This window comes from Scyliorhinus torazame, chromosome 1 (genome assembly GCF_047496885.1).
Source record: "Scyliorhinus torazame isolate Kashiwa2021f chromosome 1, sScyTor2.1, whole genome shotgun sequence".
In the NCBI taxonomy this organism is placed as follows: Eukaryota; Metazoa; Chordata; class Chondrichthyes; order Carcharhiniformes; family Scyliorhinidae; genus Scyliorhinus; species Scyliorhinus torazame.
The window spans coordinates 14,051,944-14,075,360 of NC_092707.1; the positions used below are offsets into that span (position 1 = coordinate 14,051,944).

Below are 23,417 nucleotides of genomic sequence, written 5' to 3' on the forward strand. Positions count from 1 at the left end.
CTTAAACCTATGCCCCCTAGTAATTGACCCCTCTACCCTGGGAAAAAGCCTTTGACTATCCACTCTGTCTATGCCCCTCATAATTTTGTAGACCTCTATCAGGTCGCCCCCTCAACCTCCGTCGCTCCAGTGAGAACAAACCGAGTTTATTCAACCTCTCCTCATAGCTAATGCCCTCCATACCAGGCAACATCCTGGTAAATCTCTTCTGCACCCTCTCTAAAGCCTCCACAACCTTCTGGTAGTGTGGCAACCAGAATTGAACACCATGCTCCAAGTGTGGCCTAACTAAGGTTCTATACAGCTGCAACATGACTTGCCAATTTTTGTACTCAATGCCCCGGCCAATGAAGGCAAGCATGCCGTATGCCTTCTTGACTACCTTCTCCACCTGTGTTGCCCCTTTCAATGACCTGTGTACCTGTACACCTAGATCTCTCTGACTGTCAATACTCTTGAGGGTTCTACCATTCACTGTATATTCCCTACCTGCAGTGGACCTTCCAAAATGCTTTATCTCACATTTGTCCGGATTAAACTCCATCTGCCATCTCTCCGCCCAAGTCTCCAAACAATCTAAATCCTCATCGCTATCCGCAATTCCACCAACCTTTGTGTCATCTGCAAACTTACTAATCAGACCAGTTACATTTTCCTCCAAATTATTTATATATACTACGAACAGCAATGGTCCCAGCACTGATCCCTGCGGAACACCACTAGTCACCACCCTCCAATCAGAAAAGCATCCTTCCATTGCTACTCTCCGCCTTCTATGACCTAGCCAGTTCTGTATCCATCTTGCCAGCTCACCTCTGATCCCGTGTGACTTCACCTTTTGTACCAATCTGCCATGAGGGACCTTGTCAAAAGCCTTACTGAAGTCCATATAGACAACATCCACTGCTCTATCTACATCAATCATCTTTGTGACCTCCTCGAAAAACTCTATCAAGTTAGTGAGAAACGACCTCCCCTTCACAAAACTGCGCTGCCTCTCGCTAATACGTCTATTTGCTTCCAAATGGGAGTAGATCCTGTCTCGAAGAATTCTCTCCAGTAATTTCCCTGCCACTGACGTAAGGCTCACCGGCCTGTAGTTCCCTGGATTATCCTTGCTACCCTTCTTAAACAAAGGAACAACGTTGGCTATTCTCCAGTCCTCCGGCACATAATCTGAAGACAGTGAGGATCCAAAGAGTTCTGTCACGGCCTCAGCGATTTCCTCTCTAGCCTCCTTCAATATTCTGGGGTAGATCCCATCAGGCCCTGGGGACTTATCTTAATATTTTTCAAAACGCCCAACACCTTGTCTTTTTGGATCTCAATGTGACCCAGGCTATCTACACACCCTTCTCCAGACTCAACATCCACCAATTACTTCTCTTTGGTGAATACTGATGCAATGTGTTCATTTAGTACCTCGCCCATTTCCTCTGACTCCACACATAGATTCCCTCGCCTGTCCTTTAGTGGGCCCACCCTTTCCCTAGCTACCCTCTTGCTTTTTATGTAAGTGTAAAAAGCCTTGGGATTTCCTTAACCCTATTTGCCAATGACTTTTCGTGACTCCTTTTAGCCCTCCTGACTCCTTGCTTAAGTTCCTTCCTACTTTCCTTATATTCCACACAGGCTTCGTCTGTTCCCAGCCTTCTAGCCCTGACAAATGCCTTATTTTTCTTTTTGACAAGGCCGACAATATCTGTTGTTATCCAAGGTTCCCGAAATTTGCCGTATTTATCCTTCTTCCTCACAGGAACATGCCGGTCCTGAATTCCTTTCAACTGACATTTGAAAGCCTCCCACATGTCAGATGTTGACTTACTCTCAAACATCCGCCCCCAACCTAGGTTCTTCAGTTCCTGCCTAATATTGTTATAATTCGCCAACCACCAATTTAGCACATTCACCCTAGGACCACTCTTATCCTTGTCCACCAGCACTTTAAAACTTACTGAATTGTGGTCACTATTCCCGAAATGCTCCCCTGCTGAAACTTCTACCACCTGGCCGGGCTCATTCCCCAATACCAGGTCCACTATAGCCCCTTCCCTAGTTGGACTATCTTCATATTGTTTTAAGAAGCTCTCCTGGATGCTTCTTATAAACTCTACCCCGTCCAAGCCCCGAGCACTAAGTGAGTCCCAGTCAATATTGGGGAAGTTAAAGTCTCCCATCACAACAACCCTGTTGCTTTTATTCCTTTCCAAAATCTGTCTACCTATCTGCTCCTCTAGCTCCCGCTGTCTGTTGGGTGGCCTGTAGTAAACGCCCAACATTGTGACTGCACCCTTCTTATCCCTGATCTCTACCCATATAGCCTCGCTGCCCTCTGAGGTGTCCTCCCGCAGTACAGCTGTGATATTCTCCCTAACCAGTAGCGCAACTCCTCCATCCCTTTTACATCCCCCTCTATCCCGCCAGAAACATCTAAATCCTGGAACGTTTAGCTGCCAATCCTGTCCTTCCCTCAACCAGGTCTCTGTAATGGCAACATCATCATAGTTCCAAGTATTAATCCAAGCTCTTACATTCATCTGCCTTACCTGTTATACTTCTTGCATTAAAACATGTGCACTTCAGGCCACCAAACCCGCTGTGTTCAGCAACACCTCCCTGTCAGCTCTTCCTCAGAGCCATCGTGGCCCTATTCCCTACTTCTCCCTCAATTTTATCACCTTCTGACCTATTTTTCCAGTATCCACCCCCCTGCCATATTAATTTAATCCCTCCCGTGTGACACTAGCAAACCTCGCGGCCAGGATATATATGCCTCTCCAGTTTAAATGCAACCCGTCCTTCTTATACAGGTCACACCTGCCCCGGAAGAGCTCCCAGTGGTCCAGATAACGGAAACCCTCCCTCCTACACCAGCTGTTTAGCCACATGTTTAGCTGCTCTATCTTCATATTTCTAGCCTCACTGGCATGTTACAACCCTAGAGGTCCTGTCTTTTAACTTTCTGCCAAGCTCCCTGAACTCCTGCTGCAGGACCTCATGCCCCTTCTTGCCTATGTCGTTACTACCGATATGTACAACGACCTCTGCCTGTTTGCCCTCCCCCTTCAGGATGCCCGCTACCCGTTCGGAGACATCCTGGACCCTGGCACCAGGGAGGCAACATACCATCCTGGAGTCTCTTTCACGCCCACAGAAGCACCTATCTGTGTCCCTGACTGTAGAGTCCCCCATGACTATTGCTCTTCTGAGCTTTGACCCTCCCTGCTGAACATCAGAGCCAGCTGTGGTGCCACTGCTCTGGCTGCTGCTGTTTTCCCCTGTGATCCTAACCCCCAGGTTATCCCATTACCCCCCAAAATCAACACCGTCACCCCCAAAATCATCATCGTCACTCCCCCAAAATCATCATTGTCAACCCCCCCCCAAAATCATCACTGTCACCCCTACCAAAATCATCATCGTCACCCCTCCCAAAATCATTGTCACCGCCCCAAATATCACCCCCCCACCATTAGGGACACCCCCCCAAAATTCAGGTCTCACTCCCCCCCCCTTCCAATCAGGGTCTCGATCCCCCAATGAGGGTCTGTCTCCCCCCCAATGAGGGTCTGTCTCCCCCCCCAATGAGGGTCTGTCTCCCCCCCCCATGAGGGTCTGTCTTCCCCCCCCAATGAGCCTGTATTCCCCCCCCACCTCCCCAATGAGGGTCTGTCTTCCCCCTCACCCCCCCATGAGGATCTGTCTCCCCCCCCCCATGAGGATCTGTCTCCCCCCCCCCAATGAGGATCTGTCTCCCCCCCCATGAGTATCTGTCTCCCCCTCAATGAGGATCTGTCTTCCCCCAATGAGGATCTGTCTTCCCCCAATGAGGATCTGTCTTCCCCCCCCAAATGAGGATCTGTCTTCCCCCCCAATGAGGATCTGTCTTCCCCCCCAATGAGGATCTGTCTTCCCCCCCAATGAGGATCTGTCTTCCCCCCCAATGAGGATCTGTCCCCCCCCCAATGAGGATCTGTCTCGCCCCCCAATAAGGATCTGCCTCGCCCCCCAATGAGGATCTGTCTCGCCCCCCCCCCAATGAGGATCTGTCTCGCCCCCCCCCAATGAGGATCTGTCTCGCCCCCCCCCAATGAGGATCTGTCTCACCCCCCCCCCAATGAGGATCTGTCTCCCCCCGCCCAATGAGGATCTGTCTCGCCCCCCAATGAGGATCTGTCTCGCCCCCCCCCCCCCAATGAGGATCTGTCTTCCCCCCCCCCCCCATGAGGGTTTCACCTCCTCCCCTCCCCCCCCCAAAAAAAAACCAATCAGGGCCATTTTACCCCTCCCCCATTAGGGTCTCAGCCCCAGCACAAGTGAGTGCTCGAGCGCAGGCGGTTGATGCGCGCCCGGGGGGGGGGGGGGGGGGGGGGGGGGTGTTGAGCGCGCAGGCGCAGAAGACAGTTGGTGGCGGTTGTGGTCGGGAAAGAGAACGAGATGGAAAAAAAGGCCGGCGCGGCCGGAGGGCGCGTGCGCGGCGGCGGTGGTGGCGGCGGCGGCGGCTCGGGGCCGGAGTGCGCAGGTCTTTGGGGCTGTGGAAGCCTGAAAGCTGGCAAGTCCTGAATGATAAACACACACACACACACACACAGCCTGGCGTCCCGGAGCCGCCGCCGCTGCTGACTCGAGGATTTCCATTGCAGTCAGCAAAGTTTTCACCCAGGCAGTTGTCTCCCATGCTGGCCGCGGGCCTGCATTGTTTTCTCTCGTGAGGAGGAAGGAGAAGAAGCTGTTTATTTTTTTTTGGGGGGGGGGGGGGTGGTGATCATTTTCTTTTAATTTCTTCTCTCCGACCCCCTCCTCCTTTATTCCCCCCCCCCCCCCCCCTCCTGAGGTAATTTTTTTTTCCACCTCTGTTTTTTTTTTGAGGAGGGTTTGGAGGGGGGTCGGAGGAGGAGGAATATGGAGGGCCCACGGTGCAGTGGGCTGAAGCAGAGCCGGCGATCCCGCTCTCAGAGGGACAGGGTGAGGAGACGGGAGGCGGCCAGCCGCAACGCCCGGCCCCACAGCCCTTCCTCGGGCTCCGAGAGGGACGGCGACCCGGGCGGCAAGGCGAAGGCGGCGGCGGGGGGAGCGGCGGCGGCGGCGGCGATGATCCCGGCTCCATCCCGCTCCTGCCGGCCCCCCCGGCGCAAGAGGAGGGCGTCCGGCTCCCAGGAGGAGGACATCATCGACGGCTTTGCCATCGCCAGCTTCACCACCCTGGAGGCTCTGGAGGTAAGGAGAGAGGAGGCGAGACCACCCTGCCCACCCACCCACCGCTGCACCCCCCTTCCCTGGGGGGGGGCTTTGCCCATCACAATTGTCCATAAACATTTCTACCTCTTGTATATGTGAGCGTCCACTTGCTTTGACAGTCCAGGCAGTGCCAGTTTTGGCCATTGCCCTGGTCACTAGGAGCTCTCTCAGTCAGTGCGCAGGTAAGATGAGGTTTATTATCACGTTGCTTGTCCTTATATTTCTTTTTTAAAAAATCCGTACTCTGCTGAAACAGGCTGATTTCACAGCAAAGCTATTTTAAACCTTTGAACCTTCCATCCAGCCCTTTCCAACTTGACGTTGAATTGGCCACGAATAAAATTCCACAAGAGGGGCAGATGTGGGTGTGAAAAAGGTGGAGTGTTTGTGTCCCCCTGGTGTGTTGTGTGTTTTCTAAAAAAAAAGAATAATTGTCAGAAGATGCACCCATCTCAATTCTGACAGATGTGATGATCTCTCAGGCATCACAGGGAGTGGAAGAAGAAATGCTCTTGAAATCTTCAGCAAAGCTGCCAACTTCTAGTGACATCACCCTGAAGGTTCAAAGTTTAAAAAATGTATTTTGAAACTAATGTTGCCCGCATCAAGCTTTGAAGGGACACGGCCCTTGTTCTACTTTGGTTGTGTGAACAGAGTCTGTGATTTTGGTGGTGTTTTTCAGTGCCTCTTGACTTGCAAGAAAGTTTGACTTCGCTGCCATTCTTGTTCAAGTCCATTTATCTCTGGGCACATTGCAATGTTACTTAGTTATTCAGTGTGATTTTGGATGTACTTGTTGGTACATTTTGTGCTGCCTGAATGTGTATTTTAATCTGCTGTGGGACTTGAGCTGTCGTAAATTTAATCTGCAATCCTGTTTAGCTGTCAAAAAAAAAAATCACGTCAGTCGTTTCTGCCCCCCCCCCCCCCCAAAGAGTTTGCCCATAAAATGTTCTATTTTTAAAAAAAACATAAGCTTACTTATCCCACTCAAGTTTACCCTTTAGCCCTATCTGAGTTCCAGGTCTGTGAAAGGAACCCAGCAGCTTAAAGCCGGGTCTCTGACATATCTGCACAAATTATTCATTTTATTGCCAAAATTGACTTGGGCTGCAACAGATTCTATAAGTTCAGCTATTGTGGTAAGGAATTATTTTTATGTTAGAAAAGATTTGGATTTTCCAGTTCCTGACTTGGGGAAGTGGAATCATTTTGCAGCAGCTGTGAGGTGTAGTAGATCAGAACACAAATTCAGGATTGCCCAAACTGTTCTATAAACTTCTACCTTGTGTCCTGTATTGATGTCTGGAAAGGATGTATTTTAACCAGTTGGATGACTGCTTCATTGTCAGTGCCCTGGACATCAGCCATGTTAGTCAGCAGATTTTTATTTACCAAACTAGATTTGGAAAATATTTTAAAAACCTGCTGCTTACAAAATTATTAACTTTTATAAATGTATGCAGGTAATCCCTGAGCGTTAAAAGTCTATTGAGGTTTGGGGTGGATTTTAAATATTATTATGCTTTGGATGAAACCTGATTCCTGTACAATAAAGTTTCTTCCTCTAACATTGGTCATAAGTTATGATAATTATGTTGTACTGGTAACAAGGTTCACAGCAGAAAGCCACAGTGAAAAGATTTTTAAAATGGTGGTTAAACCTGGGATATTTCAGTCTTTAGACAATGGCTGAGGAAGAAAATAAGGTTGGGAGAGATTATGAGCAGAGAAAGTTCAATGTAAATGAGGAAGTTATTTTCAGTCAGATGTGCTGTGGCACTTGGGAGCATGACCATAATAGTAAGTTTCATCTAGTGATTCAATCAAGCCAATCCTTGATGTTAGCCTGGCTGTGTTAACATCAGGAGGATGGTCAGTTTTGAATTAAACTACCATTGTGTAATATTCAAATTGATTCCTTGGCTATTTTTGTCCTACATCCTTGGCAAGATTATGAGCATGTGCGTTTTGGTTGAAAGAAATAATCCAGGAACATGGGCTAAAACAGCCTTTTAATGTTGTAGAATGGCTTTCAAGCTGTAGCCTGCCCTGTCAAACTTTGGGAGTATGTAGGCAAAACAAAAATTGTATAATGCCTTCTCAAAGTCAGATGTATTTTAGCAACTGAAGTAAATGGGCTGAAACTATTATTCAAAATTACTGTTTGGTGCAGTTTTTGTGAACTGCATATCATCGGAAATGGATCTATCATCAATTTATGTGGGATAGTTAGTTACAGTATTAAAGATTTGAAATGAAAACTTTTAATATGGAGATTGATGTTTTACACTGGTTTTGTGGATGTCTCCAGGTTTTACTGATTTTCTAAGAATTAAATAACCAAATAAGGTTCTCAGTTCTGGATATTCCAAGTTTTTTTTAAAAATCCTGATTTTTAAAATGTTACATTGTTAAATGTTGGACAGGCTGGGCCTGTATCCATTGGAGTTTCGAAGAATGAGATGCAATCTTATTGAAACTTACAAGATCCTGAGGGGACTTGAAAGAATGGAGTTTGAAAGGATGTTTTCCCTTTATGGAAGAGACTGGAACAAGGGGACAGAGTTTAAAAATAAGGGGCCTCTCATTTAAGGCAGAGACGAGGATAAATTATTTAGAACATACAGTGCAGGAGGCCATTTGGCCCATTGAGTCAGCACTGACCCTTCGAAAGCGCACTCTACCTCGGCCCACTCATCCGCTCTATCTGCGAAGCCCCACCTAACCTGTACATGTTTGGACACTAAGGATCAATTTAGCATGGCTAATCCACCTAACCTGCACATCTTTTGACTATGGGAGGAAACTGGAGCACTCAAAGGAAACCCATGCAAATTCCACAGTCACCCAAGGTCAGAATCAAATCCAGGTCCCTGGTGCCTTGAGGCAGTCATGCTAGTCACTGTGCCGCCCTAAATGCTGTGGATCTGTAGGCCAAACCAGATATCCTTCCTTAAAGGACAAGAGTGAACCAGATGGGTTTTTACAACAATATTTATTGAATTCAAATTTCGCCATCTGCGGTGGCGGGAGAGTAGAACCCAGATCTTCAGGGCATTAACTGGTTCTCTGGTGCAGTGACAATATGCCACTGCCTCCCCACTTCTCTGACGGTGTTGAGTCTTTAGAACCCTTTTCCCCAGAGAGCGGAGTAGGCAGGGTCATTGAATATTTTAAGGCGGAATTAGATAGATTCTTGATTGACAAGAGTGTCAAATAGTATTGGGTGGTGGCGGGGGGTAGGACAGAAAATGGAGTGGAGGTCAATCATGATCTTATTAAATGAGGGAACAGGCTCGAGGGGCAGAATGGCATACTCCTGTTCCCAATTTGTATGTTTGAATTATTCATAAAATAGATTCTTTAAACTGTGGTTGGGTGTCAAAATAAATGTGACCATATGTTATGCTGTTGTGACGTTTTTGTTTGGAGACTCACTGCATAGCGAGCAGTCGTTTGACTCTTTTTTGCAAATGTTGCATATTATATGATCTGAGAATCCTGCATGCTTTATGTAGGAATTGCTGACTAGCGGCAGAATGTGTAAGAAAGAAAACTCCCATGTATTTTTTGGGGGGGATTTTCAGGTGTACATTCCCCATTGACTGATTTAACAATACTTTTTAGTGTTCATTTATTAATTTAAATGAGTTTTCACTTAGGCTTGTGTGGTACTGCCTGTTTTTGTTTGTTCAGTCCAAAACTGCTTATTTTTAAAATCTAATTTGTCTCTGGATTCTGCTGATGCACTTGGTGCTGAGGTGATTGCGATAGGTCAGGTACTGTGATTATACAATATAGGAGCAAGAGTAGACCATTCAGCCCTTCTGTCCTTCTACACCATTCAGTGAAATCGTGGCTGATTTGTATCATAACTCCAATTATATCCCTTGACTTCAAATTCCTTAATACTCTTGGCTAATGAAATATATTGATTTTCTATTTTAAAATAAACTGAACTAGCTTTGACTATTTTTTGTGGGAGAGAGTTCCATACTTCTCCCACCTTTTTCGGTGTTTCCTAATTTCTCTTTTGAATGAGTTGGCTTCCCCAATTGCGGAGAAACGTTACAAAACTGTCTTTTTTCTCATACCTGCGTTCACTGAAGATAAAATAAAAATGAGATGTATTAATTCTTTAACTTTGTCAGTCCATCGCTTTTTTGACAACTTTCCAGATGTAAATTAGAATTGAAGATGTGACTCCGCACATGGATTTTTATTGGGTTCTATAAAATTGCATTGTCATTTTACATTTTCAACTAACTTTGTGAAACTTTGGGGCAGCATGATGACACAATGATGAGCATTGCTGCCTTGCGGCGCCGAGGTCCCAGGTTTTATCCTGGCTCTGGGTCACTGTCCGTGCGGAGTTTGCACATTCTCCCGTATTTGCGTGGGTTTCGCCCCCACAACCCAAAGATGTGCATGGTAGGTGGATTGACCACACTAAATTGCCCCTTAATTGGAAAAAATGAATTGGGCACGCGAATAAAAAAAAACTTTGTTCGATAAATAAGTTTTTTAATATGGTACATTTCTTGGAGGTTTTTTTGGTGTGTATGTGGTTTATACCTTATTAGAATTTTAAGAATAAATATAAATAGTATTGGCATAGATGAAAGAACCAAGTGTCATTTTCTGAATTGATAGTTTGAGTTCCTGTGATGGTAGCATTTGCATTTCATAACCAATTGCAATAAATTTAAATACAAAGTTTGGCAAATTAAGAATGTAGTTTTCTTCCCCAAACTTCATATACTGTACAAAATGGATCTGTTTCAAGTGATTTCCCTTCTGTGGGAATAACTGAACTTTTTTCTCTCTTCCCAAAGCAATTAAAAATGAGCACAATCCATCTTTTTGCAGCTCGAAGGAAAATATGTGTAATTTCTGCAGGATAGCAGTTTAATGTTGGTTTCTCATTAATTGGTATGTGCTAGCTGGGAAAGAACTTAAAATTTTGATGGTTCTTGTCTGTGTTTAATTTCGAACTTGGGCAAGGTGTTTATTTTTATTTTAAAACTTGATTTTTCCCTTTGATTTGTGTGGTTCTGCTCTTTTTTAATTCAGTCTGAAGCATTACTTTGACTTAGCTAACTTAATGCATCCAATACATAGCTGTCTATTATTCAAAGGTATCCTGGTTTTGAATAATTCTTTTCAACTAGGTGGTAGCTGCTGCTGATAGGCTACATTTATGGTGCAGTGATGACTGTAACTAATTAGACCAATTTTAGATTTTTAGTATTCCTACCTAGTTATAAAAATAAACAGTATCTAAGCTAAACATTTCACAAAGATGCAAATTTTTGTAATAGAAAAATAATATCATGGCAGAGGATGCACGTTTTTTCTTAATTTACGCATTACCATTTGAACCGAAAAGACCTGTACGATCTACAAAGCATGAATCAGGGAACACATGGAGTCTAAATCTTCGGCACTTTTTATTTTAATTGTGCATCCAACAATAATTGAGTAAAAGCTGTGAAAATACTAAGCATTTACCTTTCTAGATATGTGGTGCTCGATATTACTGTACCTGAACTTTTAGGTGGTGACAACAATGGTGCTTTTAAAAATATGACACACTGATGTGTATTTTTATGAGCTGCTTAGAGTTTGGGTAATTTAAACTGTAACCCTTATTAGCCACAACTTTGTACTGGACCTGTTGGATTTGATTGTTATTAAAGCGTGTGAGAAGGACCTGACCCTATCTCAGAATTTCCAATTTAACAACAGCATGTGAGCTTTCTTTATTCCAAAGTCTTCCAGACAATGGCTTAAGTGATCATTGTAAAACCAGTCGCAGTCATAGTAAAACATTGTAAAATTGCATGTGTCTAGAATGCAAGAAAGGCATGTAATTTATCATTCTTATCTTTGGGACCAAAGTATTTGAATTGAACTATTTACTTTACTAATTCATCAAGGTGAATGTTATGTAACTTTAGAATCCTCTGGAAACCAAATACAATATGTTTCGATCAAATTCTAAACAAGTAATCATACGTCAACTTGAAATTATTCAAAGTGCAGCAGAAAAGAGACTTTTGGACATAATATATATATATCTGTCTCAAACAAGTTTGTGCAATTGTTTGACAAGTAATATGTTACATGTGTATGCTTCATAACAGTCAGGAATTTTGTTCTTTAGAACTGCAGAGTAACATGGCTGCCATGTTCAAGTGTAATAGGTGCTACAGGGCCTGGGATTAAACACTGCCTTTGGGATTAACACAGTGGGAGGGTGGGGGAAAACTGCTCTTACCATTTTAGATTAGTTAGGGGATAAGCATTAGTGTTTTTAAATAGGTATTTCCAATATTTGATCCTCTCTGTTTTTGCAGGGGTTAAGAGGATGGATCAGGTGGTTGGGGGGGGGGGGAAGAAAGAGTCGATATTAACTATTTTAATAAATCTATGTAAAGTTATCTTTGGTATTTGTGGGAAAGAGGAGTATGTGCAGGATTTTAATTAGAAGATATTTTCTAAGTATGAAAACTTTCTGCCATGTGCTGCCAGCAGCTTTTCTCATTGCCAGTTTTGTAAGGAATTCTCCAATATAGATGGTAGGAGCTGTCAGGTACATAGTCCTTTAGGATGAAATTTGGAACCATTTGCATATTGTGAAGGTTCCAAACATCGAAGCATTGTTCGATATTAAAATGGAATTCGAGAAGTCAAGTGTTTTTCTGGACAACCATATCTGTGGTCATCAAATTAAAAATTATGTTTAGGTACTTTTATATTGTTTTTTAAAAAAGTCCTGCTGCAATGAAAACCGTAATTTGGAGATTCTGGTGTTTTTGACGTTCAGAACACGAATGAAGTGGGAGTGGTGTTTGTGATAGAAATGCATTAACATGTTTGGTGTGTCTGATGTAAAGTGGCATGAGCTGAATTTGTAGCAAGTGTTTACATAGAACATACAGTGCAGAAGGAGGCCATTCGGCCCATCGAGTCTGCACCGACCCACATTAATCCCTCACTTCCACCTTATCCCCCCAACCCAATAACCCCTCCCAACCCTTATGGACACTACGGGTAATTTAGCATGGCCAATCCACCTAACCTGCACGTCTTTGGACTGTGGGAGGAAACCGGAGCACCCGGAGGAACCCACGCGGACACGGGGAGAACGTGCAAACTCCGCACAGACAGTGACCCAGCGGGGAATCGAACCTGGGACCCTGGCGCTGTGAAGCCACAGTGCTAATCACTTGTGCTACCGTGCTGCCCATTTCTTTCTATTGTCTTTCTATTTCTTTTGAATTTCCTTTTGTTTCATTTATCTTGATTAGTACAGTGTTTCTATAACATTGTGATGATGAAAAGTGTTCTATTGTGCTTAAATATTAAATTGTGTCGAATCCTGTAGTATAACTTTAGCAAAGTATCTTGGTAGTGCTAGTATTTTGATGTAACCTGTAGAGTTTGGGATTCCCAGTGCTCGCCATTTTAATGATTGGAGGCACATGTGCTTCCCATGACTTGGTAAAATTAACATTTTACCCATGGATCCTTTAAAATGGTTTGTAAAAATTACTGACCTGTTGGCTAATTTCTATAGTTAGTGCTTTGTGAGATAGCATATGGCACATCTACGTGGCATTAATTTTAGTGCAGGGTCTGTTGTAATTACTAAAATGCTGATCCTTTTTGAAGCTTGCAATCTAGAATCTGGAGCTGAGCTGGTTTTATGTTGTCTGGGAATCCTGCGTTGTAAAACTTGGTTGAACTGATCTGTTTATTATCTCTTTAGATCATTGGCCAGTATGCCAGTGTATGTACATGGATATTGCTTTAGGTTTCTTTTTAGTTCCTTCATTGATGATGACTATAGAGCATGTTTTTGTGTAATTTGATTAAAAATTACTCCAAATTAAATGATTTTTCTCTTTTTAAAAATATATTTTTGTGAACTTTTAACGTTTTATATCATAGAAATTACAAAAGAAAACTGCATCAACACATGTATCAAAAATTACAAACAATAGCAGTAGCAGGAACCCCAATAACAGAAATGCAACCCAAACAATCTCTTTTCCCCCCCCTGCCCACATCCTCCACCTCTGCTGCCCCCCTCACTAACAGCTAACAATGACCAGATCTTCAAAGTGCAAGATAAATGACCGCCATCTACAATAGATCCCATCGATCAACTCCCTCACCGTGAACTTGACCTTCTTGAAGTACAAGAATTCCATCAAATATTCCCAGCCATGCTGCTGCACTGGGTGGCGTCGCCTGCCTCCAGCTCAGAAATACACATCACCAGGCCAACAGCGATGCGAATGTCAAAGCGTCCGCCCCTGCCCTCAAAACGTACTCTACTCCGGTTGGTCCTGCGCCCCAAATACGGCAACAAATGGATAGGGTTCTAAGTCAACATTCAGAATTGGCAATATGGTGCTGAAAAAGGGCCCCCAAAAACCCACCAGCTTGGGACAGGACCAGAATATGTGCGTATGGTGAGCATGCTTTCTTGAACACTGCGCACACTTGTCCTCGACTCCCTCAAAAAAACGACTCATCCTGGCCCTGGTGAGGTGCGCCCTAAATACCACCTTTAGCTGTATCAAGCTCAATCTCGCGCAGGATAACCCTCGCATTCACCCTACAGAGGGACACACTGCACACATCCTCCTCCCACCTGGCTGTCGCCTCATGCATTGAAACCTGCTCTTCCCCCATGATGCGGCACATACCCCAGACTTGCACTGCAGACTAGAGTATCCTTTTCAGCAAGTTAGGCGGCGGTGCCTTCAGGAAAGTCGGAAATGCCTGCCAAGCAAAGTCCCACAACTGGAAATATCTGATCATGTCCGGTTCCCCAAGCCCTGCTTTCTCCTTCAACTCCTCCCAGCTCGCAAACCGCCCTTCCAAAAACAGATCCCCCATCCTCTCCAGCCCCCAACCTTTCCAGACCACCCACCCCCCCCCATGGCTCAAACAAATGTTTCCTACAGATTGGCACCACCATCAGCTTATGGAGTTGCTGCCATATTTTTAACGTGGAGACTACCACCGGATTCACAGAATACTTCGCTGGAGAAAACAGCAAGGATATAGTCACTCGGGCCTCCAGGCCTGTCCCTTTATATGACCCCGACTCCATCTATACCTAACAAACTTCCTGGTCGCCAAACCATCCCAACACCTTCGCTGCATTGGCCACCCAATAATAATATACTAAATTTGGCAGACGCAACCCCCCAAATCTGTCTTTTCCCTCTGTAGGACTCCTCTACGAATCCGAAGATTTCTTCCTGCCCTTATGAAGCTTGTTATGAGCCGCTCCAACTCCTGAAAAAAAAACGACTTTGGCAAAAAACTGGGAAGCATTGAAATAAGAACAAAATTGTGGCAAAATAGATTGAACTTGGCCTGCCAGTGACAGTGGAAGGCTGTTCCACCTCTGCAAGTCTCCTCTCACTCTGCTCGCCAAGTTTGTAAAATTGAATTTGCGAAACCGCGTCCAGTTTCGGGCCACCTGAACCCCCAGATAATGAAAACTGGTCCCTGCCAGACGGAATGGCAACTCCCCAACCCAACACGCCCTCTGAGGGCCAACCACAAAATATTCACTTCTCCCAACATTCAGTTTATATCCTGAAAAGGAGCCGAACCTCTTCAATATCGCCAGTGCAAACAACAGAGGAGACATGGGACATCCCTGCCTCGTCCCTCTGCAGCCTGAACGACCCTAAATTCATGGTGTTCGTTCGAACACCAGCAGCCTGTGCTTCATATAACAGCCAAACTCACGATGCAAACCCAGGCCGAATCACAAAATTCTCCAGAACTGTGAACAAATAGCTCCATTTGACCCTATCGGATGCCTTTTCGGCATCTAGAAACACGATCATCTCCGGTTCTGGTCCCCCACCGCCTGTGTAAGAACTACATTAAGTAACCACCTCATGTTGGATGACAGCTTTCTGCTCTTTATAAACCCTGTCTGATCTTCCCTCATTACCTCCTAGGAGGCAGGGCTCCAGCCTCAATGCTAGGATTTTAGCCAAAGGTTTCTCCTCCACAATAAGCAGAGAAATTGGGTGGTACAACCCATACTCCGTGGGTTCTTGTCCTTCTTCAGAAGGAAGGAGATGGGCGCCTTTTCAACATTTCTGGGAGGGACCCCCACGCCAATGAGTCGTTAAACACCCCCAGCACCAATGGGGCCTGTTGGTCTGCGAACCTCTTGTAAAACTCTACCGGGAACCCATCAGGCCTTCATGCCTACCTTTTCCCCAGAGCCATATGGAGCTCCTCCAACGCCATCGGTGCCTTCAATGTCTCCTGCAACTCTTCCCCCACCTGAGGAAACTCCAAACCCTCCAACCACTCAACCATCCCCCTGCTCATCCTCTGGCAGTTCCGACCTGTAAAGCCCCTCAAGGTATGAACGAAACCTCATTAACTTTCTCTGGAGTAGAACTCTCCGGCTCCTGCACCTACACAATCTCTCTGGCAGCCTCTTGCCGCTTTAGCTAATGAGTAAAGAAGCAGCTAGTCTCCTCCCATACTCGTATACCATCCCTTTAAAGCGATGCAACTGTCGCAACATCCGGCCTGTGGACAATAGGCCAAGTTGCATTTCCAGCTTCCTGCACATCAAGAGCTCCGTGTTGGGTCACTCACATACTCCCTGATCACACCCAGAATTTCATTCACTACCTCTCGACGCTCCTGCCTGTTCTCTCTATCTATATATGACTTTTACGAGATGATCTCCCTTCTACTCACTGCCTTTAATGCCTCCCACATTGTAGACGGAGAGATCTATCCATTTTCATTCCGACCAACATAATTCTTTATGGCCCCTAAAATTATTGCACAGAACTCCAGACCCGATAAAAGCCGTGTCCAGCCTCCAACCTGTGCACTGTGCTTGGCCCTCCTTCAACTTTAAATCCGCCAAATGCGGCGCATGGGTTGGAAATGACCACTGCCGAGTACTCCGCAGTCCTTGCCCCGGTAATGAGTTCCTACCCGTAACAAAAAAATCGATACGTGAATACACCTTGTATATTGGCAAAAAAAATGAAAACTCTTACCCCCTTGATGCATAGAACGACACACATCCGCCCCTCCTATATCATCCATAAATTACGTTAACACCTTCACCTACCCCAAAGGGACCAGCGACCTGGGCCTGGAACAATCCAACTTTAGATCCAGAACATAATTGAAATACCCTCCCCCACCCAAACAAAATCAGCTGATGAATGGCAGCCAACAACCGCCTCATAAATTTAGCAGTGTTCCAATTCGGGGCGCAAATGTTCACCAACACTACAGCCCTTCCCTCCAGTGTACCAGTGACTATCACATACCGACCTCCCCCAGATGAGCCATCACCGCCCCTGCCTGAAAACTAACCCTCCTGCTAATCATAATCGGCCACCTCACACGCCCTGCTGTCAAACCCTGAGTGCCGAGAGCCTGGGTGAGTCAGGTTTTTCTACCTAATCTGGCCCTGCACTTGCAGGTGAGTCTCTTGTAGAAACATCACTTTGGCCCCCAACCCTTTTAAATGGGGAAAAAACCCTTGCCCCCCCCCCCCTCCAGGTGATCAACCGTTGGTGGTCTCTCATTATCCCCCCCCCCAGTCAGCCATTTGCACTACAGTGCAATATCCCTACCCACATCCCTGAGTCCCAGGCCAACTAATATGGCCACCAGCCCCACCCCCAGGGTGAGACAAATAAAAGTCATTGTTACTTCAACTCCCTCTCCCCTTCTCCCAGGCCCACACACTGCCTGGTGCCACATCCTCCCCCCCCATCACACAAACATACAGCTAGACCTATTGCACCCTCTCCACCTGACTCAACCGGCTGCTGCCTCTCTTTTTTCCCCCCCCATCCCCATTTGCTTTCCTACCCTTTCCCTATCGCTAGCAAAGTGGTCCCATCCAGGGTCCCCATACCATATATCCTCAAACAACAGCCAGTATATCCCTTCTGTCTCTCTCTCTTCCCCCCCCCCTCTCTCTCTCTAATATCCTTTTCACCCACTCCAAAGACCCCCTCCTTCCTTTTGATAATTGTGTAAACGGATTATCACTGCCCACAGTGACTCATTTGGTCTTGAATTTTGCCCGAGCGCCCAATGTGCCCTATCCAATTCCGGAATGGTGAGCATTTCATTCCCTCCAACCAGCTGAGAAAAGTTTCTGAGAAATACTGGGTCGGCTTCGGGCATTCCACTCCGTCTGGGAGTCCCACCAATCTGAGGTTTAACCGTCGTGACCTATTCTGAGGTCCTTCACTTTAGTCTCAGAACTTTATTGGTCCCTGCCATCATCAGCAACTCTGCCTCCACTGAGGCGAACCGATCCTCGTGCCTCGACAAGGCCTCCTCCACCCCCTTCAGCGGTTCACCTTGTGCCTTCACCACATTCAAAGTTCGCACCAACTCTTCACTGATCTGGCCCAAAGCCTCTTCAATTGTGGCTTTAAAGGATTCCTTCATTTCTTAGCACTGTCGCTCAAACTTCCTCTCTATTTGTTTGCCGCACCATTCAAGCTCTTGCGGCATTACCACGGCCAACGTGCCTAGTGAATTGGGTGCGGGTGCCTACTTCCCTGCTTCACCTTCCTTCGATGGGCTTCCCTCCCAAGCCGCCTTAATATTGGGCTTCTTTGTTGATGATTTTGACATCCCACCTTCTGGGAACAGTTAACCTACTCAACCCACTGGGCCTGGGCACGGGCACCAAACCGGCCCCCCCCCCCCAAAATAAAAGAAATGGGTAAAAGGGATCAAACACACAGACCTTGCTGGGAACCGCTTTTCGTGCATCTTGACATATGCATCACTGGAAGTCCGTTTTCTCTAATTAATGGGATTAGTTTTACAAATGGGTGTTTGGGGACGAGTCAATTCTAGTGCTATTCAATCCACTAGTTCACGAGGTGGAAAAAACATTGAATTTTGGTTTAGCATGTCTTGGTTTCATGGTTAAACTTTTGCAAATTTTTGTCCTGCAATTGTTTGCCCCTTGCATGCCTATGGGGTTCTTGTTCTGTAATTCAGTTATTTTGCAGTCCTGTCATACAAGCGCATATATGTTGTGCATGCTTGTGCACACCCATTCCAGATCCTCCCTCTTTGTTTGTTTGTTTTCATGATAGTGCCCTGCTCTGTCCCTATGTGCGTCTCCGCTTTAGCTTGCTCTCTTGTGTTTCCCTCCTTTTTGTGTCTGTCTGGGCTGCTCTCTGTCATGACTCATTCGCTCTTGTAAATATCCTAGCTATCTTATACACAGTCAGATTAGAGTATGTATGTGAACACAATTGGTGGCATTTTTATGGCCCATATCTTCTCCAAATACTAAGTTTACTTTTTCACCCCCACCCCCATCTCTCATGAAACTGGTCATTAATTTTATGTTGTGGTTCCACTGGTACCAGTTGTGTTTTGATACCTTGCCCAGATAGGTAACTTAACTTTTTATTTTAAAAAACTTTTAGAGTACCCAATTTTTTCCAATTGGGCAATTTAGCGTGGCCAATCCACCTATCGTGCACATCTTTGGGCTGTGGGGGTGAAATCCACGCAAACACAGAATGTGCAAATTCCAAACGGACAGTGACCCAGAACTGGGATCGTACCTGGGACCTCGGCCCGTGAGGCAGCAGTGCTAACCACTGCACCACCGTGCTGCCCAAAAGGTTACTTAAAAAATTAGAGTACCCAATTCATTTAGAGTACAGTGCTGTTGTGTGAATTTAAGCAGGGATCAGTGGATAGTAATCAGTCAGTCCCGAACCTATGAGATGATACTATTTGTTAACCTTCAGGCCAATTTAGCTATTACTGCTCATTGTTCCCAGACCTTTGACTGAAAGTGAACTCTGTGCTTAGTAAAGTCTCACCTGGAATTGTTCTTGGGAGTCAAGTTTCCCATTTACTTTTCCACCTGACACTGTTCTTCATTGCGCCTTGTCAGAACAGAGTTGGTAAACCTAACAGTTCTCAAAAGTGTAGGGCTCTTCTAGATCAAGGTGAACTGAATTGTTACGAACATACAAATACATTGTTCATGTTGTAAGTTCAGCTGATGACAGGACAATGAGTCAATGTCACATGCATTTTTAAATGCCAAAGTTTTTAAGTAAGCATCAATAAAGCACCATTTGTGACCATGGGTCGCCCAAAGCACTTTACAGTCAATGAGGTACTTCTTGAAATGTAGTCACTGCTGTCATGTAGGAAATACTGCAGCTGATTTACTACAGCAATCTCCCAAAATACCATGTGATAATGATCACAGACTCTGTTCTTTTGTACAGGTTTTCCATTCTTTTGAATAGAAATATTGGCCGGGTCACGGGGGAGAATTCTCTTGCTCTTCTTCAATATGGTGCCATGGGATTTTTTATACCTGCCTGCGAGAGCAGAGTGGGCCTTGATTTAACATCTCGCCCAAAAAACTGTACCTTCGGCACTGCACTGGAATGTCAGTTTTCATTTTTATGCTCCGGTCCTGGAGTAGCCCTTGAAACCACAACCGTATGACTCCCAAAATGAGAGTGGAATCAGCTGAGCCATGGTTGACACTTTCATAGTGCGAATTGCAGTTATCCCATGGTTGTTTAAAGAAGTATTCAACACCCTCCTTATTTAGACTAAGAATCTTAGTTTGACATCAGGATCTGAAATGCGGCAGCTAGATTGCATGTGGATATTGTGTAGTTTTGACAATTTAAAAGATGGTAGTGGAGATTGGGTGGTTGCCAAATGTGCTGTGGTATTCATAAAATTTGGATATGCATACAACATAAGTTTCTGAATGTTACAGTGCTGAGTTGTCTGATTGTTTGTTGTTATGGCAACCAGATATGGGCTGTGAGCTTGTGCCAAACTGTTAAAGCACACAGTGTACTTACTAATGGCTGGAAGGGAGAAAGAAAACAGCTATCATTGTAATTTTATATAACTTCACTATTTCTTTTGACAGTGATTTAACAACCTAGAAACGGAGTAGGCCACGCGTCTCCTCGAGCCTGTTCTGCTATTCAATTAGATCATGGCCCATCTGCACCCCAGCTCCATTAACCCACTTTGGTTCCATATCGCTTGATGCCCTTTCCTAACAAAAATCAATCTTGGTTGTGAAAATTTCAATTGACTCTGCATTCACAGAGTTTTGGGAGAAGGAATTGCAGATTTCTGCTCACTTTTGTGTGAAGAAATGCTTCCTAATTTCACTCCCATTTGGCCTAACTCTAATTTTAAGATTATGCCCTCTTATTCAGGAGAAGATAGTTTTTCTGTGTCTATCCTTTTGAATCTATCATAGTTTAAAACATTTATTTTTTAAAGAGTACCCAATTTTCTTCTTCCAATTAAGGGGCAATTTAGCGTGGACAATTCACCTACCCTGCACATCTTTTTTGGTTTGTGGGGTTGAGACCCATGCAGACACGGAGAATGTGTAAACTCCACACAGACAGTGATCCGGGGCCGGGATCGAACCCCAGTCCTCGGCGCTGTGAGGCAGCAGGGCTAACCACTGGGCCACAGTACGGCCCCTGATCTATCAATCATTTTAAATATTCAATTAGATCATCCCTCAATTGAAGGGCCGAATAGCCTCTTATTTTTCTATGCCTAAGGTAACAAAAGCAAAGTGTCTGTGATCTGTCCTTGCAGTTTAACCCTTTATGCCCTGGTAGAATCTATGCTGTTCTTTTCAAGATGAGAATACTTTTCCTGGGGTTCAATGCCAAAACGGGTCAGACGGGGTCTGATTTTCTATTGAAATGTTTGATCAGTTGTGCTATACTTCCAGTAGAGTTAACAGCTGACAGTTGTCTTTCAATGTACTATTTAGAATGATTATTAGTTTATGAGAGCAGATTGCAAAAGGCATGGCTGATTGTGCTCTGCAACTATCGCTAGTTGACTCTAGTCCAAGAATTATATTTGCATGGCACTGTGCTGAACCATTTTAAAAGGTTCGATCTAGAATGTATTTTATGGGTCACCAACCTTTCTAAGCGCAGGAGCTAAAAGAAAAGACTACAAATCAACGAAGGATCATTTGTTTAAGCTGTAACCAACATTGAATTCTTGGAGTTGGTGGGTGAGGGAGGCAGCTGCTTGGGTAGCACATAAACGCTTCTGAGGTAGTGCATGAAACTTGTTTGTTTAGAAACGAAAGCGGGGGCATGTTGCACAGTGGTTAGCACTGGGACTGCAGCGCTGAGGACTTGGGTTCGAATCCCCAGCCCTGGGTTATTGCCCATGTGGAGTTTGCACATTTTCCCCATGTCTGCATGTGTTTCACCCCCACAACCCAAAGCTGTGCAGGTCACGCTAAATTGCCCTTAATTGGAAAAAATATAATTGGGTACTCTAAATTTCTAAAAAAATAAATTGAAGCTGACCAGTTTTCACTATCTGGGGGTTCAGGTGACCCGGGATTGGTTGCGACACCGCAAACTGGATTTTACAAGCTTAGCGAGCCGCTTTGAGTGGACTTGCAGAGGTGGGACAGCCTTCCATATTTGCTGGCGGGCCAGGTTCAATCTATTAAGATGAATGTTTTGCGCAATTAGTTCTTATTTCAATGCCTCCCAGTTATTTTGCTAAAGTCGTTTTTCAGGAGATGGAGCGGCTCACAACGGTCTTTGTATGGGCGGAGAAAACACCTCGGATTCAGAGGGACCCTACAGGGGGAATGGCACGTGGGTGGGGGGGGGGGTGCATTGGCGCTGACAGGCTTGATGTATTATTACTGGATGCCCAATGCGGAGAAGGCATTGGGGTGGTTTGGGGATCAGGCAGTTAGTTGTGTACAAGTGGAGTCGCAGTCATGTTGAGGGACGGATCTGGAGGTCCTGGTGACTGCATTTTCACCAGTGAAATATTCTGTGAATCCGGTGGTAGTCTCCACACTAAAAATATGGCAGCAACTCCCAACAGCATTTTTAGCTGAGGGTAGTGTCAAGGTGGGCCCCAATCTGTAGGAACTTCTTGTTTGAGCCAGCGAAATTGGATGTTACATTCAGGGGATGGAAAGACAAGGGGCTGGAGAGGGTGAAGGATTGGTTTCTGGAGGGGTGGTTTGTGAGTTGGGAGGCGCTGAAGGAGAAAGCAGGGCTTAAGGAATCAGATAGGCTCCGATATTGTCAGGTGTGCGACTTTGTTTGGCGGGCATTCCTGACTTTCACTGAGGCACCGCCGTTTACCTTGCTGTAAATGGAGAGTATCCTTTCCTAGTGCTGGAGAGGATACTCTCATAGGCGGGGACAGAGGAGGGCAGCATGTCTTGGATATATGGGCACATCATGGAAGAAGAGCAGGTTTTGATAAATGAGGTGATAGCCGGGTGGGAGGAGGTAGATAGGACCCATTTTGGAGGAGGAGGTGTGGAGTGAGCCCCTGCGTGTAGAGTAAATGCTACGTTGTCCTGTGCGAGGTTGAGCTTGATCCAGCTCAAGGTGGTGTTCAGAGTGCACCTCACGAGGGCCAGGATGAGTCTCTTTTTGAGGGGGTAGTACATGTTCTGGTCCTGTCCCAAGCTGATGGTTTTTTGGGGGTCCTTTTTCTGCACCATATCGGTGATCCGAAATATTGAATTAAAGCCCTGTCTGTTAGTCACTGTATTTGGTGCATCGGACCAACTGGAGTTGAGGGCAAGGGCGGATGCTTTGGCATGCACATAGCTATTGGCCCGGCGACTGATTCTGCTGAGCTGCAGGCAGGCGACGCCACCCAGTGCAGGAGCATGGCTGGGTGATTTGATGGAATTCTTGTACCTCGAAGGTCAGGTTCACGGTGAGGGGGTCGATCGTTGGGCTCTATCGTAGGTGGCGGCGGTTTATTTTGCACTTTAAAGATCTGGTCGCTGTTAGTGCAGGAAAAGGGGGGGGAGGGGGAGTGAGGGAGGGGATTGTTTCGAGTTGCATCTGTTATTGGGGATCTTGTTACTGTTGCTTGTATTTTCTTATGTGCTGGTTCTGTTGTGTCTTGTAAACCTTTTGATATAAAATGTGAAAAGTTCAATAAAAATATTGTTTTAAAAAAGAAATTAAAGCTTTATTCTACAGAAATTTGCAATTCATATTGCAGTGCAGCTGAGAACATTGCTAGCCCTTATTGTAAACAGTTAACAATTTATAATCCATTTGAAACACATTTTGATC

The 23,417-nt window shown here is 45.3% G+C and overlaps 1 protein-coding gene across 12 annotated transcripts in view; it reads left to right on the forward strand.

Annotated features, from left to right (window-relative positions):
- Positions 1-4,842: 4,842 nt before the first annotated feature.
- fbrsl1 (fibrosin-like 1) overlaps positions 4,843-23,417 on the forward strand; it is a 1,210,587-nt gene continuing 1,192,012 nt past the window's right edge. For 4 of the 12 annotated variants that reach the window (XM_072468742.1, XM_072468899.1, XM_072468500.1 and 1 more), the window contains exon 1: positions 4,845-5,217. In XM_072468742.1, the coding sequence (XP_072324843.1) occupies positions 4,903-5,217 (315 nt within the window). In that variant the 5' untranslated portion in view covers positions 4,845-4,902. Of the gene's footprint in view, positions 5,218-23,417 lie in introns of all 12 variants that reach the window. The other 8 variants (XM_072468332.1, XM_072468623.1, XM_072468419.1 and 5 more) reach the window with 4 other exon arrangements.